The sequence below is a fragment of the Podarcis filfolensis genome (genome assembly GCF_964270895.1).
Source record: "Podarcis filfolensis genome assembly, chromosome: 6".
Classification (NCBI taxonomy): Eukaryota; Metazoa; Chordata; class Lepidosauria; order Squamata; family Lacertidae; genus Podarcis; species Podarcis filfolensis.
In genome coordinates, this window is record NC_139609.1 from 91,243,615 (window position 1) to 91,263,890 (window position 20,276).

At 45.0% G+C, this 20,276-nt stretch overlaps 1 protein-coding gene and 1 long non-coding RNA gene across 2 annotated transcripts in view; both read left to right on the top strand.

Annotated features, from left to right (window-relative positions):
• Window positions 1–20,276, top strand: part of LOC310764852 — a 292,721-nt gene that overhangs the window by 236,514 nt on the left and 35,931 nt on the right. The gene's annotated exons all lie outside the window — the stretch shown is intronic.
• BIRC7 (baculoviral IAP repeat containing 7) lies at window positions 392–16,275 on the top strand. The gene is made up of 8 exons (XM_083619040.1): window positions 392–929; window positions 7,641–8,402; window positions 10,011–10,110; window positions 11,052–11,130; window positions 11,231–11,276; window positions 12,156–12,227; window positions 14,036–14,244; window positions 15,839–16,275. The coding sequence occupies exons 2-7, from the start codon at window positions 7,799–7,801 to the stop codon at window positions 14,233–14,235; spliced, it is 1,101 nt and encodes a 366-aa protein (XP_083475166.1). The 5' UTR covers window positions 392–929; window positions 7,641–7,798; the 3' UTR covers window positions 14,236–14,244; window positions 15,839–16,275.

The window sequence follows — 20,276 nt, forward strand, 5'->3', positions numbered from 1 at the left end:
TCTCCTCCCTCTGGGCCTGAGGGAGACAGGAGAAGCCTTTCTCCGGCCGCTCTTTCCTTATCCCCTCTTCCCCAGTTGGACCGCGGCTCCCTCAGAGAAAGAGGCAGCGGTGCTGAAGAGATATATAGATATGTATCTATATATATTTATATATATATATATTTGGCTGCCGGAGGAGCCTTCCAACTCCAATGGCGGCGGGGACCGGGCGGCGGTGACGTCAGCGCCACTGCCGCGCGGGGCATGCCGGGAGGGGACGAGGAAGGAAAAAAAAGAAGAACCGCCCCCAGCCTCTCACGCTAACCCGAGGGGGAGGGGGGAAATGAGCAAACGCATCATCTGCCGCGCATGCGCTGCGAGAGTGGCGGCGGCGGCTGCCGTTCCGCGGATCAGGCTCCGCCCATTTTTCACCCGGGCCCCGTTTTTTTTTAAGTTCCCGCCCAGCCCGACGTCGTTCGGTTGCAGGGGGGCGTGATTGACAGGAGGCGGGCCTTATTGTAATCAAGGAGCCAATAAGAACGAGGGAAAACGCTGAGGAGAGGCGGGGTGGCCGGTTGTTGTTTTACCTCATGAGGGCGGCCGGGGGGGGGGTGGCTAGTTGTTCCTTTGACACACAGTGGGCAGGGGGTTGCCGACCCCTTAAGTCTTTGTATGCAGCTGGTGCCCCATGGCGTGGCTCGGGCGGTCTCTCCCCGCAGGCAGAAATCCAACAGGTGCTGCTCGGGCGGCGGCCGTTGGCGCGAGAAGCTTCGCCTGTTGAGTTTCTGTCGGGGAGGAGGAAGCGGCAGCCTCCCCGCCCCCCTCGCCCCGCTTCACGTGTAATGAGGGGCTCTTCACACGTTGCACCGCGAAGGGAAGAAAGGCGGGCGAGACACGGCAGGCGGCGATATTTAAGGAACGGGAGCCATGACGCAGCCACTGACTTCTGGGTACGTTCCCTGGCAGGGAGCGGGGTTTTGGCGCACCCAAAATGGCAGAAGTAAATGCACGTCGACTGGTCCCTCCTCGGTGGTTATTGATTCTCCAAGGGTCTGGCCAGAGGAGAGGATGGCAATTGGGGCGGGGAGATTCCAGGGCACTCAGAAAAGCATTTAAACATTTCACTGTATAGTGCCCCACTCTCTTGATGGCCCCCCCCAAAAAAATTAAAGGAAAAAACACACCTGGATGTACATTTCCAAAATATAAGCTAAAAAACAAATAAAATCTACATACAGCAATAGTGTCGTGTTTTGTAGGCTCGTATTTGTTATGTGCAAATGGCTTTAGATACCTATTAGGTCCATAAATTACCATATAGCATATATTCAACACAGAAAAACAGTGACAGTTTGTTGTTGACAAAGGACAGCTGGACATAGAAAGGGCCCCATTACCTTCAGTAGCTTAAGGCTTCATCAAAACTAAATCTGGCCCTGCTCTATACATACACATATTTTTACTTTCAAAATGAGGGCAAGAGCATCACTTGATGCTGCAAGTTCACCCCTCCTGTTGAATGTTTCTAAACATAAGTAAGGTACTTGTGTAAAAGGCTCATTTGTAATTATATATTTGGGATCAATTCGTGTTGCACAGCTGTGTTGCTTTACACTTTTCTGGGTGTTCCACGATCATACTACAAAATACCGCATTTACTTGAATCTCACGCTCACCCTTTTTTGGGCAAATTATGTTTCAGAAATGAAGGGGTGCATTAGATCTGATGGCCCATTGGCATTTGCAGCAAATACTTTTTTTGGTTTCAAGGTGCTGATGATGGAGGTCTGCATTAGGTCTGGTGGTGCATTAGACTCGTGTTAAGCATTGCTAGGAGCTGTGACCCCCCCGCAATGTATTTGTAATCAATTAAAAAAAAATGTTGCAGTGCTATCAAATTTTTATTCCGTGGTCCAGAGGAAAATGTTTGAGAACCACGGCTTTAAGGTGTTGCTGGATTACAACTCCCATCATCCCTGACCATCGGGCCCTTCTGTTTGGGGCTGATGGGAGTTGGAGACTCAGAGCATCTGGAAGGCTGCAAGCTCTCCCGCTTAAGGAGACCTGAAGAAAGCCTAAGAACCAATTCCTGGCGTTAACTGGGAAATTAAAGACACAGCACCCAACATCTGGTTCTGCTGTGTCACAACAAATTAATTGCAATTAGACACACCTGGGAGTGAATTCCATTTAACTTAATGGGATTTGCTTCTAAATGAAGGTCTCCATGGGAATAGAAGGGTGATGCATCAAACCTTCAACAAATTCTTTACTATAGGGATTCTTTACAGACTCTATGTCAGTAGCAAAGGATTATTATTATTATTATCATTTGTTGTTGTTGAATGAATAGAAAAGAACTGGTTCTTCTGAGACACACAGTAGAAGCAAGCTGACTCCTGCCACAAAGGGCTCAATGGAAGTAACACAGAAACCTCATCAACCTCCAAAAAGCCCACTTTCGAAAGCCTGTCAAATGCAACTAAATGAAGAGTACTTTGTATACGTGAGTTGCAATAAGGCAGGATGATGTGTTTGGGCTGAGGCCACAGACGACCCTTCGCTTCACCCACCACCAGTCAGTTGACAACAGGCTTTGTCACACTTCCCTGAGTTTCAGGAAGCTTTCCTCCCCTTGGTGATTCCATTGCATCCCACCCTGGGCTTTCTTGTCAATGTGTGACACACATAAAGCTTCAGTGAAGGTTTTGCAGAGCTCCTAATGGTTCAAAGCACAAGCAGTGAGTTCAGAGCTGCTATCTGCACTAGGGGACAGACCAGAGTGCCAAAGTTTGGGGAATCCAGATGAAACCTTTACACAAAAGCACTGCATGGCCTTCTATTTCTCCGCAGCCTTAACTAGGCTTGTTTGTTTCAATGTTATAGACTGCTGTTTATCCAAAAGGTCCCAGGATAGGTTTATAACAGCAAATAAAAACAGCAACATAAAAAAGCCAATAAATGTCATAACTGGAAGGTGGTGCTGAAAAATGCCTGCAAGACTTTGCCTGGAACCTAAAGGATAAATCTATTTGGGGAAAGATGGGGTGAGGGATATTTTGAGATTTTTTTTTTTCAACCCGAGGATCGCATTCCATTTTGGGCAACATTCAAGGGGGTGGGTGTCTTGCCAAATGTAAAGTGGTTCTTTTAAAAAAGATTCAGAAACAATACAAAACACGAGTGAGAAGAAGATTATTTCATTCCTAAGCAGCAAGCAATATATGCAATCCCGGCATGCACTTCTATCTGCCACTTGGAAGCCCTCAAGGAGTGGTGAAGTGACTCCCCCAGGTAGCCTTACATTGCACAGCCTTGCAGCTGGTCAGTCCATGCACAAGCTTCTAAATCAGTCTGCCCAAACCTTCTGATTGTCAAGAGACCAGGCTGAGGAGTACAACTATATGAGGAATGGTGGGAGCCTACCTCTCCGCCTGCTCACGGCCAGGATCCTGAAATCAGGATCAGGGGAGTAGTGTTGATTTGGAACAATGGTTTGCTGAGGGGCACAGTTTGGAAGATAATAGTTGGGCAAAACTGGGAGGTGAACAGCAAGAAGAAGAACAGGGTGAGCTAGCCAATTCTCTCTCACTGAAAGATGTGCAGCCTCTCAGTCCCAAGGCTAGGGGATTAGTTAAGGTGGCTTTGCAAAAGGCTCAGTTGTTGAGAGAACAGGTGGCTAGGAGATGAGAGGACGGACGGACGATACTAGAGGGAGGTGGGCGGAACCTTAATTGGGAGCATCTGCACTCCGAGAATGGCTGCTTGTGTTTTTGCTGCATTCATTAAACATTTCTGTTACTGGTAAAGACTGCTTTCTCTTTGTACTGATTGGGGGGGGGAGCCAAGCCCCCGAAGCCTGAAACTGATTTTATAGATGTCTAGGGAAGTTGATGTGGGAGGATGTCTTCCTTTAATTACCTGGATCCCAACCAATACAGAGTTTAATAGGTACTTGCTATCACCTTAAACCAGTGAATCCATATGTGTGTGTGTGTGTTTTTTTAAATAGGGGTCTTTTAAAGGCAATCCTGATCATATGAGTATTGCTTGCTTTTGGAGCACATTTTAAAACCTGGTCATTTAACAAGTCTAATAGTGAATGCACATAGTGTGGCTGGCACTCTGCACTTGTGAGTACTGTCACAAAAAAACCTTGTGTGAGAGTAACGGTTGTTTTTTTTAAAAAAAATCACCACACCTATTTGTTCTTTAATTGTTAAGGAGCCCCACCGATGAGGGGCGAGGAGGGCATTCATAGAATTGTAGAGTTGGAAGGGACCCCAAGGATCATTTCATCCAACCCCCTGCAATGCAGGAACATGCAGCTGTCCCATACAGGGATCGAATTTGCAACCCTGGCATTATCACCCCATTCTCTAACCAACTCGAGCACGCTTCTTGCTACATCCAAATATCTGCCCTTCGACTGGTCTCCTCCATAAAGGTTCAGAGTTTGGGCATCTGGAAGGCACTGCTACTAAACTTATTCAGAATAAGGCAAACACAAATGAGAGATCGAGCTCTGAAGTGGCAAGCAAGAGGAACGAGCATCTTATTATTATTATTTTTTTGAAATAATATTTATTAAAGTTTTAAAGGTTACAAAAAGAAAAAATAGAAAACACCATATTAAACAAAAACAAAACAACACATCACAATAATGAAAAAGAAAAAAAAAGAAAAAAACAGAAAAATAGACACAATTAAAAAAAAAACCACAACAAACCTTCCCATAACTTATCTTTCATTCACTTGTTTCCTTGACCTCCTCACACCTCCCTTTTTTGTATTCTAGTTCGGTTAGCTATTTCAGCAAATCCTTTCCATCTTTTCCAGTTTTTGTCCTTATCTTACTATAATGTAACTTTACTTTCCCTCTTTTCACCAATTAACAGTCTGTTTTTTCTTAATCCTTTATAACATTTCTGCTAAAACCACATAACTTCATTCCAACATCCTTCTAACATTCCTTAATTTTGCAATGTTTCTGTAAATAAACTTTAAATTTCTTCCAATCTTCTTCCACCGACTCTTCTCCCTGGTCTCGGATTCTGCCGGTCATTTCCGCCAATTCCATGTAGTCCATCACCTACGAGCATCTTATTTATTATCACATTTCTGTTCCGCCCTCCCTCCATGGGGCTCAGAGCATGACACGCACCCTTCTGCCTCCCACCCCCCTTTTTGTGTCGAAAGCTACTTCACTGAGCTTCTTGCCCAAGAGCTGAACCCACGTCTCCATGGGATGGTGGTTTCTACACTCCAGTGTCTGTCTGTGCACCACACTGGCTTATCAGGTTTTTCGCTTCGGTCAGGTTACAAACTGCTTGCAGCTTTAAATGTTTGATTCGAAGCACAAATTGGTTAATTGCTTGGGTGGAGATTGGAAGGTAAAGGGGCCCCAGAAGCCTGTGTTACACACTTGTTCTGTGCTTTGTGGTTGAGTGATCTTCTAGTTCTGGTTAAGTAAGTACCCTGCCTGCATACGTAACAACAAAATGTATTGAGGTCTAGTTGTAATAATGCTGTTGAATATGCTGTTGAATATTAAGTACAATAGTGGATATTAACTTGGTCCTGAGGTTTGGTTTATTTGCTTGAGCTCTACAGGGCTTATTTATTGTGTAGATACGTTTTGCCTATCTGAGTATACACCATGATATATTTTACCATGTTAACGGGAAAAGGAGGGGTAGAAATGGCTGGCAATCTTCAGGTAGCAACTGAGCTTGAAGATGTGCTGTGCTGGTCTGGCTTCTCTCATTTTACACAGGGTGCTAACCCTTAAATAATCCCTTACCTTAAGTGGTTCCCATTTAGGGGTCTGCAGAAAACACCCAGGGGGTCCATGTCCCCATTCTTTGCCTCCCCCCAACTTATTTTTGTCATTTTTGCATGGTAATATCTCAATTTTTTGTTCTGTTTTAGTGCTGCCCCACAGTTTGTTAAAAAATGCTTTGCAGAGGTAACTACCATAGAATTATCAAAACTTTCAAGAGAAGGGGGCCAGTGGCTTGGCTTTTTAAAATAGGGGGTCCTCAGTAATTATCTAATTGGGAACCACTGCCTTATCATGTTCATTGGGAAGCTCGGCTATTTGTTGTAATCCCCTCCCTTAAAAAAAAGGAAGCGAGTTAAAAAGCAAAGAAGGAATCATAACTCAGTTACTTATCACATATACAGAAACAAAATGGGTAATGAAAACCGTTTTCAGAAAACCTATGTAACAATCCTACAAGGCAGGAGTTTGCATATTTTCTCTGATGTGGGTTGATTGAATGGTCATACAATTCTCTTTAAAATCTTGTTCCTATCCTCTACAGTCTATAAAACAGGATTGCTATACCTGCAAACAACAATGAAGCCTTAAGATGTAAGGTGCAATCATTAGTGTGTCTCACTAGGACCTGGGAGACCAGGCTTCAAATTCCCACTTGGTCATGAAACTCACTGGGTGACCTGGACCAGTCACTGCCTCCCAGCCTAACTTGCATCACAGGATTGTTGTGGAGATTAATTGAGGCCGCAGGGGAACCATGTACTCTGCCTTGAAGAAGAATGTGGGATATAACTAATAAATAAATAAGGCTACAAAACCTGCAACTATAGATTTGTGTGGTTGCATGATTGTGAAGAGAGTGAGCTCTGAGCTGCTAAGCTGCATAGTCTGATACGGCACTATAACTACTATGCACTGCACTAAAGACATTCCTGTGTAGGCATGGGAAATTAGGGCGATGCCTCTTTTAAGGACCTGCTGCACTGTACACTTATAGACTTTTGAGCTGGGGGGATAACCTCCGGCCCTCCAGATGTTGCCACAACCCACATCAGCCTCAGACAGCCTGGTTAATGTTCAAAGGTGATGGGAGCTGTGGTCCAGCAATATCTGAAAGGTCACAGATTATCTCCCCCTGCCCTTTAAAGAAAGAAAAAGCATGTGAGCTTTCAGAATTGTTGTTTTGTCTTGTATTCACATTTATTCTGGTTTAATTGGCTCATTGTTCTTGTAGAAATCATCAGTATTTGATGGCGGAAAGCCCTCTTAACACTTTCATCATTGACTTGAACCTCTGTTTTGGGTGGGTGTGGGAACAAAATAATCTCAGAACTGCAGATTGGGTGATCTCATCCTGCCCCCACAAACAGAGTTGACTTCCTTGAATTGCGTGCAAGAGATTATAAATCAATTGCCTTTCTCCCCAAGCATCTCTAGCTTCCCTGTGTGATGTTGGCTGGAGCATGTCCATTAACGCATCCCACCTAATTATCAGCTATACTTAAGGGGAAATGGCACTGTAGATGACAATTTGGCTGTCAAATGTAACTTGTAACAGAGAGGTTTTTGTAAATGGGACCAGTGAGTTGGAGGCTTTGATATTTAAAATTGATCTTTTGCATTTCCTGTCTTTGCAAATGGAACAAAATGTTAAAATTTGTTTAGTCATTAAAGAAGTCACTGACTCCTTCTTTTTGTCCTGCTGTTACAATGCCCAGAATTAATGGATGCATTCAGTCTAAAAAAGGAGTTATTGCACAAATTTGTTGCCTCCACTTTAAGCCACTGCTGAATTTCTCTGTCCCTCTTTTTCACCAAAACACACAAATGTCTGCCCACCCCCCTTGTCTTCCTGTAAAACTTTTTGTTCTCTGTCCAGGTGGAAGGGCAGCGATTGTACTGCAGCAACTACCAAATCAGCAGGCTGTAGAAAAGCCGGAAGCTTGTGCCTGCCTGCTGTTTGGGAGCCTGTGTGGCTTTTCTGAGTTCAAGAGCTTTCCAGAATTCGCAGGAGGCTGAGCCAGAGAGAGCTAAGGGATGCAGGCTACTTACTGGAGGCAGACTGCCATTGAAATCAACCAGCTTGTCGATAATATAATGGCTAATATCCTTTCAATGAAGAGGGACATGGAAGACAGCTCATCTGCAAGAGCATCTAGGAACAGACGTTCCTGGCTGTCCCAGTCCAGCATGCAATTTGAGGAGACGCGCCTACAGACTTTCCAGCATTGGCCGGAGAGCTTTCCTATTTCCCCAGCTGACCTGGCCGCTGCTGGCTTCTTTTTCGTTGGGCCTAAGGACAGGGTGAAATGTTTTTGCTGCGGTGGGGTGTTGTTTGACTGGGTTGCTGAGGATGACCCCAAGGCAGAGCACAAGAAGTTCTTCCCAAGCTGCTCTTTCATCCAGGAGAAGGATGTAGGAAACCAAGAAATGCTTCAGGCTGAGGGCCTCCAGGATGCTGTGGATGGACAGTTCCTTGGCATGTTGCAAAACTTAAGCATGGAAGAGGCCACTGTAGACTTTCAACCAGAATACCCAGGTATGGAGACAGAAGGAGATCGCCTGGTGACTTTTGAAAATTGGCCAGCTTCTGCTCGGGTGACTCCAGAGTCGCTCGCCAGAGCAGGGTTTTTCTACACAGGTATGTAAGCTCAAAAGAACTGAAAAAAGGGGTTATGCTGTTTTATATTATTATTATTGGCTTAATGAAATTTATATATAGCTTTCTAGAATGAAGCAGTTCCCCCTAAGCCGTTCGCAATGAACAAAAGATACCAAATGTTTAAAAAAGTTATATGAAAAATGAATAAATAAAACCAGCGCTGATAAAGCATTTAACTTTCAGAAGTTTTGGGAAGCTCAAACGAGTGGTGGCAGCCTGAAATTCCTTTGCGAAAGTGCTGCTCTGGTTTGAGATGGGTGCAGTTTTTGATACTATGGGGTGCTGCTTCACAAGAGCTTTCCCCAAATGCAAAAGCAGCACCTGCAGGATTGAAACCCCATGCTCCTCAGTGAAGGTGGGTTGAGTGTCTCTGCCTGGAGTATGTGGGGGCTTTGGTGCTGTGGGGCTCTTGGTTGGGTTGGGTGGAGGAACATCTATGCAGAGGTGCTATTCCTCTTTCCCGTCCCTGTCTCCAGTCCCAACCAGGGAGCGCTGCCAGTCTGGATTCTCCTGCTAAATGGTGCTTCCCCCTCCCCCATTTTAGCAAACCAGCATGGAATCCCCTGCAAAAATGTTGGGCGAGGGGCAAACCTCCCATTTAACAGCACTTGCAACTTCAAAGCACTCTGCAAATGTTGTCATTGTGACATCATGTGATGGACAGTTGGACAACTCCATCCACTTGCCAAATTTGGCCAACAAGGCTGATCTTGAGAAGGATCTGGCCCATGGGGCCAAAAAGGTTCCTTTGCCCTGCTGTAAGGTATCAGCATCATCATGGAGTGTCAGTGTGCAGCTAATATGAATTATGCACATTCTCTGTGGTGCTGGTGGTTGCCAATGTGGTGCCCACAAGTGCCAGTTTGCCTAGCTGTATCCCCTATGGTGCCCACAAAAAACCTCTGTAAATATCTCCTTGGAAAGCCACAATACAAGAGAGACTAATCTTCTTACTTTGCTTCTGTTTGCATTGGGTTAACCTCTTGCACTTTGGAACACACACCCTTAAACATGTCCACATTACATTGGATGCCCACAGAGGAGCAAAGAGCTGCTTTCTGTGAGCAACTGCAGTGGTGGTTGATGTAGGTGCCTTATTCTGCTCCCCTGTTACAGTGGTACCTCGCAAGACGAATGCCTCGGAAGACGAAAATCTCGCAAGACGAAAGAGTTTTTCGTTTTTTGAGTTGCTTCGCAAGACGATTTTCCCTATGGGCTTGCTTCGCAAGACGAAAACGTCTTGCGAGTTTGTTTCCTTTTTTTTAAAACCGCTTGAAGAGGTGCAGTTGCGACTGACCGTGCTTCGCAAGACGAAAAACCGCGCAAGACGAAAAGACTCGCAGAACGAATTAATTTCGTCTTGCGAGGCACCACTGTATTTGATTTTCTTTTAGGCATGGCAGCAATTTTGTGTTGTGCCACTGTCTCTCTCCGCCCCCCCAGAAGGCTATCGTTTTGCGGCCAGTGCCCATGTCACTTTCTCAAAAATTTAAATGTGTCCCCTGGCCCCAGAAGGTTGGTGGGCCCCTGCAGCTGTTTCAGCTTTTAAGTGATTAACATGAGACCTCTTGCCATGGCTGTTTTCAGGCCAGGGGGATTTTGTGCGGTGTTTCTACTGTGATGGCGCTTTGAGGAACTGGGAGCGTGGAGATGACCCATGGATGGAGCATGCTGTTTGGTTTCCAAGGTAACACATCCCTATTTGTCCCTCACACACTCACAAACACACACCCCTCTTTCAGGAACAGAGAACAATTGATATGTGGATTCACAAACCTCCTGCGTATAGCTAGTAACGTCTCACAGGACAATAGCAAGTTGACCCACCTAACTGGTGATGCCAACTTTCCCAGATTCAACTTGGAAACTCTTGTTAAACAATAACCTTGCATGTTCAGGAAATCTGTGCCCAGAAGTAGATATTCAGTGTTTACAAGGATAGGATTTTCCAATTGTTTGCCTAAGCGTTCAGATGCTAGCGTTCTTTTCCTGCTTTGAAAGCAGAGAGACCTAGCTTAAGTGCACATGATTTCTGCTAGAAAGGCACAGACCCCCTGACTACCTAGTGAACACACTGGACTGAATGGATACGCATTGCAGTTCCCCACTGAATACTCACCAGCTTGCTATTCTGCATCCTTTTTGCATTCTGTGCAAGAGGTCACTGCTGGCTGGCTTTTTTATGTAGAAGTGTAGCAACAAGTTCCTAAACCATTTCACATATTTGCAGCTGCAAACACAGGTATCCCCCCCCCTTATAGTAATATTATTATGGCTGGGGGTTTTTTTTTCTTTGATCAGCACACACCCTCCCCTCCTCCTGTGTGGCAAGTGACTTCTGGAAAATAATGAGAATTCCCAAAGCATTTTGTTATACAGTCTGAGTCAACAGTTCAAAGGGAGGACAGAAGGCCAAAATGTCACAGTCTGAGCGCAAGTGAAATCCACTTTGGTGAAGTGCTATGACTGATGGCAATAACTGATGACTTGCAATAAAAGTAAATGCTATCTGTGATGCTTCGAGTATCACTGCTATTCCTATGAGAGTTTAGATTTTAGATTCTTTCTACATGGCTGTCACAGTATTGGGACTGCTTCATCTTCTCTTCTCCTGTCCCACATCTATAGGTGTAAATTTTTGCAGCAGTCCAGAGGGAGTGACTTCATCAACAGTGTTCAAGAAGCACATATCAATCCTATACTCCCGGTGAGTACGTGTGTGTGTGTGTGTGTGTGTGTGTGTCTCTGTGTGTAAGTGTGCACATACATGCAGTTATTCCAAAGTGATGCATATCATTTGTTTCCAGGAGGACAACTTACATTGGCCTGAACAACATCCCACCAGCTCCCAAGGTAAGTACTTCTGTAATTTTGAGCTCTTGCTCAGCAGGAGGTCTGTCTTGCCTCTGTTGATATTGTTCCAAAGGTTGGATGCCACCTCCAGTCTCTGCCAAGCTGTGGCAAAAATCCAGGAGGGGTTCCAAGTGCTCACTCCCGGGTCTGTGTTCCTTTGATAATCATAGACACAGTGGAGGCTCCCTTAGCTTTAAGAAATATGATTTATTCACATATTTACACCTGAATTTGGAGGGAGGGAGTCCAAAGGAAGGGAGCAGTGCAGTAGTGGAGCCCAAGGCTTCTCTCCCACCTTTCCTATAGTCAGGCACCCAATATCATTCTGCCTTTTTTTCAACTATTGCAAGGCTCATGCCAAAAGCCCCATTCTGGTACAAAATAACTCCTTCACACATGTTAAGATGCTACTGCTTCTCATGTAGACACTCGAACTTCTTAAAATCGGGTGGCGCTGTGGGTTAAACCACAGAGCCTAAGACTTGCCGATCAGAAGGTCGATGGTTCAAATCCCCGCGACGGGGTGAGCTCCCGTTGCTCGGTCCCAGCTCCTGCCAAACTAGCAGTTCGAAAGCACATCAAAGTGCAAGTAGATAAATAGGTACCGCTCCGGCGGGAAGGTAAACGGCGTTTCCGTGCGCTGCTCTGGTTCGCCAGAAGCGGCTTAGTCATGCTGGCCACATGACCCGGAAGCTGTACGCCGGGTCCCTCGGCCACTAAAGCGAGATGAGCACTGCAACCCCAGAGTCAGTCACGACTGGACCTAATGGTCAGGGGTCCCTTTACCTTTACCTTAAATATATTTGGAGTAGGGAAACCGAACTTGTGAACGCGGACTCCCAAAACATGTCATATTCTCTCTGTGTGTGTTATGCGCAGAGCCTGCTCAGAGGCAAGCAGATTGTCAGAGAGTGAGGAGAGAGGCAGAAACAGGACGTCCAAATGAACCAGGTAAGGTTGGTGGAAGAGAGTGAAGCAGAGCAGGCAGGTGGGATAGGAGCAGGTAGCCTAATTCTTGGCTAAGCAAAATAACTCATTTCTCTGTAACACATCTAAAGACTGGCAAAAGCGCTCGGAGACCAAGGTGTCTTCACATTACTGTCTTGGAGCACAATGAAGAGGTTTGTTGTGTTCCCTGGTGGTTTCCACAGTGCTTCCCCAGCTGTTCACATCAGTACAGTTTAATTAGTTTCTGATTCATTTCTCTTTGAGTATTGGCAGAGTGTGGATGTCTTCTTCACCTCCTGCAAACATGTCCACACCTTGGCTGGAGACGAATTAGGAGTAGCTTAAGGACTTCAATCAGCGTGAAGCTAGTTTGGGAAACAATGCATCAAATAGCAATATTTCACAACAAAGCACAGGATGCATATGCATTTGGGAGCACTGTTGTGAGAACAAAAATTAAGAACCCAGTGCTGGAAATGCAGCGAGTGCACAGAAAACAGAAGTTGTGAATGCAGCTCTATAAACATGTGTCCCATAACACACTTGTTGGGGAATGTTTTTGGATGCTAAAGGGCTTGGACACAACTGTTAGGAATTACTACCATGAAACTAAAATCTACTCTGAGTAGACCCACTAAAATCAGATGGCCCTGCCCATTAATTTAAATGATTATGACTAACAATGGATACAACTCCGGATATCTGAGTTTATTTTGATGGCTGGTTTGTGGCTTTAACGTGGTTTTTGTGGATCTGACCTCAGTAGAAAGCTGTGGCCTTGAGTCTGTGAGCATTCTGAATCTTATCATGCAGGGATAGTCTGTGTGGTTTGAGAGTTTCTCATACTCTTGACCCAACTACTTCAAGAGTATGAAAAATTTCAAGTGATAGAATTAAGAGGTTATAGTACTAATGGCTACAAAGTAAATTCAACTTGATGTGACATATTTCTTAGGGGTATCGTTGCCAAGCAAGTCTAGTCTGTCAGTGTTAGCTTGGTATCAACATAGTTTCTGTTTTGTTTTTGTTTTTTAAAAAAACAACTTAATTTGTTCCGCTATATGCAACACATAGAGGGGACGCGGGTGGCGCTGTGGGTTAAACCACAGAGCCTAGTACTTGCCGATCAGAAGGTCGGTGGTTCGAATCCCCACGACAGGGTGAGCTCCCATTGTTCGGTCCCTGCTCCTGCGAACCTAGCAGTTCGAAAGCACGTCAAAGTGCAAGTAGATAAATAGGTACCGCTCCGGTGGGAAGGTAAACGGTGTTTCTGTGTGCTCCTCTGGTTCGCCAGAAGCAGCTTAGTCATGCTGGCCACATGACCCGGAAGCTGTACGCCGGCTCCCTCAGCCAGTAAAGCGAGATGAGCTCCGCAATCCCAGAGTCGGCCACAACTGGACCTAATGGTCAGGGGTCCCTTTACCTATGCAACACAGCAAAATAAAAACTGCTAACAAAACAGTGCACTGTGACCGTCCAAAAGAGCCATGTTGTGAAATGTATATTGCTTAAGTAGGGGGCTTTGTCCATTTGTCAAGGGTTACTTGGTTCTTAAAATATTCCAGTGTTTGGGTTCATATGACCAATTTTCACAGTGGGAGAATGTTGACTGAAGGTGCTAATTTCCCTTGACAAATAAGTCAGTATAAACTTACAGAAGAACAGGGATTTTCCCCAGACTTCCTGGGCTGCAGCCCAACCCCTTTTTCCCACAACATGGAAACTCTGGACTGCAAGATTGTCGTGTGGCACCAAGCAATCAAAACGGCTCTTTTGAGCTGTTCCTGAACCTTTCTCCTTCCTCTTGCTAGAGTCTCCTGTGAGCACGGAGGAGGAGCTGCGCCGGCTGCGGGAGGAGCGCATGTGCAAAGTGTGCATGGACAAAGACGTGTCCATCGTGTTGGTGCCTTGTGGCCACTTAGTGGTATGCACAGAATGCGCTCCTAATCTAAGACGCTGCCCCATCTGCAGAGGGGTCATCCATGACAGTATGAAGGCATTCCTCTCTTGAACTGGGAAGGTGGGTAAAGAGGGGACTACAAGAAATATTGCCGAACTGAGGACATTGTCCAAGCCCATTGCACAAGCAATAATCCTTATGCTTACTTAATGGTGCATGTTATAGAAGCCAAAGTAACTTTTGCAGCCTTGGTCTGCCATACCTAACCATAGTGGCAGGTTCAGGTATGCTCTCAACCACCCGGCCCAGAATACCTTGCCCTTCCTCAAAGCAATGCAATGTGTGTGTGTGTGTGTGTGTGTGTGTGTGTGTGTGTGTGTGTGTAGGGGGTGACAAACTCTCACTGAGTGGTCAGCAGAGGTGCCAGGTTGCCCCCAAGACTGAGGGGGCTCAGCATGTATCGCACGTGTATGATGTCATGTGTGTGACATCACATTGTCTGGATGAAGCTGAGTGTTCTGGAGGAGCCGGCTATTGATGCTGCGACACACAATATGTGATGCATGTGACGTCATGCGTGCAACGTGGCCAGCTCCCCTCAATATTGAGGGGGCCTAGCCCACTTCCCACAAATATTCAAGGGGCTGCAGACCCCTTGGCCCTCTAGAATTGGTATGCCTGGTAGTTAGCCAAGGGTGCTGGCAGCAGGTTCAGTAGCCAATAATGAGGTATGCAGGGCCTCCAGTAAGGGGAGAATTGCCAATTGTGTCATATCTCCTCATGATGGATCTGCACTGGATCTGGCTTCTGCAGTGCAGTGGCGTAGCGTGGGTTGTCAGCACCCGGGGCAAGGCAAGTAATTTGCGCCCCCTAACCCATGGATTTGCGCCCCCTAACCCGTGGATTTGCCCTAACCCCCAGATGTTGCGCCCGGTGCGGCCGGCCCCCCCTGCACCCCCCACGCTACGCCACTGCTGCAGTGCCAGAATAGCAACTGAACGTAAGAGCTTGCTGGATGAGGCCAGTGGGCCATCTAGTCCAGCATCCTGTTCTCACTGCGGCCAGCCAGATGCCCATGCAAAGCCCGCAAGCAGGACCTGAGTGTTAGAGCACTCTCCCAACTTATGATTCCCCAGTAGCTGATACTAGGAAGAATATTGCAAGGTGGGAGACAAACTGCCACTCATTCATGCATGAGAGGAATTGGCAAGTAACCATTCCTATGGAAAAGGTTGCCAGAAGAAAGTATTCCTGAATGGTTTGCATGAGGAAGGGTCGTACCTCAGTTGCACAATATCTGCTTTTTCATGAAGGTCCCAGGTTCAAATGTTGGTATTTGCAGGAAGGGTTGGAAGAGCTTGCTGCCTGAAATCCTGGAGAGCTGCTACCCATTAATATAGACAATATTGAGCTAGATGGACCAATGTATAACAGGGGTCAGCAAACTTATTCAGCAGGGGGCCGGTCCACTGTCCCTCAGACCTCCTTGGGGGACCAGACTATATTTTGAAGGAAAAAAATGAATGAATTCCTATGCCCCACAAATAACCCAGAGATGCATTTTAAATAAAAGGACAAATTCTGCTCATGTAAAAACACGCTGATTCCCGGACCATCTGCAGGCCAGATTGAGAAGGCGATCGGGCCGGATCCGGCCCCCAGGCCTTAGTTTTCCTACCCATGTTGTATAGCATAGCTTCCTCTGTTCTTTCAGAATCTTCAGAGGCCAGATACTTGCTGCTTGATGAACCCGTTTTGGCCCACAGTGACCCAGCCTGAAGGGACATCAACTGAAGGAGCTTTGGAATGGGTCTGGCACCCCAAGAGACCTCCTTCCCAGCCGAAATGATCTTGCAGGACTTCTCCATGTGTGCTGTTTGGGGCTGTTGGGAGTTCCCTTACAGCAGTATAAAAAAAGATCAAGGACAAAATAATCCCCAAGGACTTTCTGCTCTGTGAAACTATTGACTTTTCTCTTTTTTTAAGGGATTACTTCAGATTTGAAAGATGGTTCCTTCCTTGCTGATGTAATGTCTTGGAGCAGAAAACTTTGTCTAAGTTCTTTAGTAACTTGGTGGTTTATTTCTATTTTTTTACCATTTATTTTTTCCTTGGAACATATTTTGTTTGAATAAAGGTACCTTTAACCCTTGGGGACTACTTTGTAACAAATTCTTGCAAGGCACTTTCACTGAACAATAAATTTAATATTTCAGTCATGCTATGGCTTTTCCTGTACAGAAGCTGGAACACTTAGTATAGTTAAATAAATATTATATGATAATGTCATTGTGCCCCCACCCAATTAATGCACCCCTCCACTTACAAACAAATTAACCTAACTTTGCCTATTTAAAATTAGTTCCTAATATTGTTACAACCTACTTTTTAGCTGAATAAAATGCAGGCTCTTGCCACGCAGCTAGCAACTGGTATAATGCTGATTGGCTGGAATCACCAAAATTGGGCTTAGCATTTGACCTCATGCTATCCCTACTAGGAATGGGCAAGTCTGTCAATTTCACTTTCTCATTTTTTCCATCCTTAAGTTCAGTTCTTCATATTTTCCACATCCGTTCCTGATACACTTGTCAAAGTTTCATGGAAAATCAGCATTTTCATACAAATTTCTCCAAATATGCACATGCAATTTTCCCTAAAGGAATGCATTTCTATATGTTGTTTTCACGAAGATGCATCTTTTGTGCACACTTAGCCATAGTATGCACTTTTTATCTTCTTTGGTGATCACACATAGCTGAGTAAGATTGTCTTCCATAAACATGGTTTTAACAATGAGTCTGTAAGTGGTTGTGGAGGCCAAGTCTGGATCCATACGTCCTTCCACAGTAGGGATATTGGTTTCCGGGCGGGAGTTGATCACGGTGTGGATTTGCCAAGTGTGCCTTCCTCTTACCATGTTTCTCCCTTGCGCCTGAGTTCGAGTGTCTTCAAAGCCCATGGCACCTTTGGTAAAGGTTGTTCTCCAATTGGAGCGCTTGCAGGCCAGTGTTTCCCAATTGTCGGTGTTTATACTACATTTTTTTAGATTTGCCTTGAGACAGTCTTTAAGCCTCTTTTGTTGACCACCAGCATTACACTTTCCATTTTTAAGTTCGGAATAGAGTAGTAGCTTTGGAAGATGACAATCAGGCATCCGCACAACATGACCAGTCCTACGAAGCTGATGTTGAAGAATCATTGCTTCAACACTGGTGATCTTTGCTTCTTCCAATACACTGGCATTAGTTTGCCTGTCTTCCCAAGTGATGTGTCAAATTTTTTGGAGACACTGTTGATGGAATCTTTTGAGGAGTTGGAGATAGCGTTGATAAGTGGTCCATGTTTCACAAGCATGCAGTAAGGTTGGTAGTACAACAGCTTTGTAAACAAGCATTTGGGTTTCCCTGCGAATGTCCCGGTCCTCAAACACTGCGCTTCAATCGAGAGAAAGCTTTCTGCGGCTTTCTTTTATACATATTACTTGGCACTGCATAGCAAAATTAGGAGACGTGTGAATTTCAAAGGAGGGTTGTGTATATTGTTGAGGAAAGTGAATTGGCTTAGGGTTGCTTTGAAAGGCACAGTGAGTTTGGTGTGTCAGACTAAGACCTGGGAGACCAGGGTTCAAGAACTGCCACTTGGTCATGAAGCTCACATTGGGATTACTCTGGGCCAGTCGCTGCTAACCTACCTCACAGGGTGGTTGTTGGGATTAAATGGAGGAGGGGGGGACTTAGAGGAAAAGGTGGGACAGAAATGGAAAAAATAAATAATCTGATTCCCACTGCATTCTTTTAACTTCTCCTGTATTGGAGAAGAGTTGCCAGTCACTGCTTTAGGATAAACTAAAGCATGGAATTAAATAATGCAGATGCAGGATCAGGCTTCAGTGAGAAGGAGCCTGTGCGGGTTGTACATAGCATGTGTTTGCATGCACAGCACCACTCTACTCCCTACAACCCATGTTTCCACAGTGGGGCACAGGACTGCAGACATGGCACTTTGCTATAACGGGGGGAAGCCATGAGTACATTTAATCTGCTTTTTTCCAGGAGAGGGCAGCATCAGCCTAGTAATAAGCCTCCTCTTATTACTTGGTCCAGAAAAGAGAGAAAGAAATGGTTGTATATATAATCATTGCCTTAGATAAAACCACTATTGGTTTTACGATGTAGCTCAGGGTAGAGCAGCCGAGGTGCACGCAGAAGTCCCAGGTTTGACCTTTGACATTTTCAGGTAGAACTGGCAGTGTCACCCTGTCTGAAAGTTTGGGAGAGCTGCTCCTGGTCACTGTTAATAATACTGAGATAGATGGGCCAGTATTCTGACTTGGTGTAAGGCAGATTACTATGTGCCACTTGGGCAAAATTGCATTCCATTCTGGTAAGATGCCCCCAAAGCTAAATTAAGAAGGCAAGGGTATAGAGGCTGCCTGAAGGTGGAGGAAATAGGAGCTAGGGGTATTAGTAGACCACAAACTTAACATGAGTCAACAGTGTGATGCAACAGCTGTTCTAGGCTGCATCAACAGAAGTCTAATGTCCAGATCAAGGAAGTAATAGCAACACTCAATTCTGCCTTGGTCAGACCACACCTGGAATACTGTGTCCAATTCTGGGCACCACAATTTAAGAAGGATGTTGACAAGTTGGAACATGTGCAGAGGAGGGCAACCAAGATGAGCAGAGGTCTAGAAACCAAGCCTTGCGAAGAAGGGTTGGGGGAATTGGTTAGGGAATGTGACTAACATACACATTTTTGCAAGCAATTTCTCCTAATCTGTTTTTGTATCTTGTTTTCATGAAAATAATCATTTTTATGCACATCTAATATATGCATGATTGTAATCATTGTTTGACTTGAGAATTGCATCGCAAAATTCAGACAACTGCAAATTTTGAAGAATGATTGTGTTTCAATTCTCATGTTTTGGAAAGTGCAAATTTTTTATCGATTTGCATTTAAATGTGATCAGAATCGAATTCCATCTCCATCCCTATGCGCTTACAGTGAACACTTTGCAACTTCTCTACCACAATGATAGAGCAATTTTGTATTTTTAATTTTGTGACTTTATTTGTGTGTGAGCGTGCTCATGATGCTGTCTGCAGAAAAACATTCATTCAGCACAATTTCTTTTTGGTACCAAAGTAACAAGACTAGCGCCTTTACCTGAGCAGCCTCATTCATGGCTTGTTACTGCCTGGTTCAGAATACGAATTTGTCTAGCTTCAAATGCTTGGGTGCATTACAGATCAAGTGCCATTTCCCCAGGGAGATATTTCCTGGCTCAACATTCGGGATGGGTTGATCTGCTAATGTTGGTTTCTCTCAGTTTCTCCTTTTGCCAAGGTTTATGTTCAGTCCTCCACAGTTCTGCTTCATTTTGCGATTTATTTTCAAGAAAAGCCCTCCTGTCCCAGCACTTTAATTCATATTTATCCTGCTACACACAATTTTATGCCGTATTTAATTGAGCCTAATGTGCCATCGAATCTAATGTGTACCTCCAATTTCAGAACCTTGGAACCAAAAAAGTATTTGCTGGCAAACGTAAATGTGCCACCAAATCTAATGCACACCTTAATTTTCACAACATAATTTGACCAAAAAAGCTGAGCATTAGATTTGAGTAAATACGGTATGCAGTTTCCCTTAATACATTTTTTCCAAAGCAATTTCCCACAACTTAGTCTGTTATGTTCGTATGCATGCCTCCCCTAATGCACACATCATTCTGTGTATTGGTGGGTTGGAGAGCCGTACAGCAAAATTAGAAGTGCAAAATTGGAAGCTTGTCTGTGTTTGCATATTGCTTAAGGAACTACAAATTAGGGAGTTTCATATTTAGAGCACAAAATGAGACATTGCTCATCAAGCATCAGCCAGCATTCAGCTTCATGAAGCTGTTCTGTAGATGACTCCACAATCGTATTTCATATTGGCTCCTGACTCTGGCTTGCTAGTTGAGAAGCAACATGCCCAGACCACCTGATCAGAAACAACTTGCTGGTTGGCGAGTCTGTCCTCCATTTGGGCCAATTGTCTTATTTCCTCAACCGGGTTTAGAACCCTGCTAGGAGTGGCTGTGGCAACAGCTCCCTGATTACCAGCTCAATGGTCAGCTTTGGAGAGAGGCAGATAGACTA

Coding starts and splice junctions, on each gene's coding strand:
- BIRC7 (XM_083619040.1), top strand. CDS start 7,799: ATGCAGGCTACTTACTGGAGGCAGACTGCCATTGAAATCAACCAGCTT. Junction 10,111..11,051: donor CATGCTGTTTGGTTTCCAAG/GTAACACATCCC, acceptor CCACATCTATAG/GTGTAAATTTTTGCAGCAGT. Junction 11,277..12,155: donor ACATCCCACCAGCTCCCAAG/GTAAGTACTTCT, acceptor TGTTATGCGCAG/AGCCTGCTCAGAGGCAAGCA.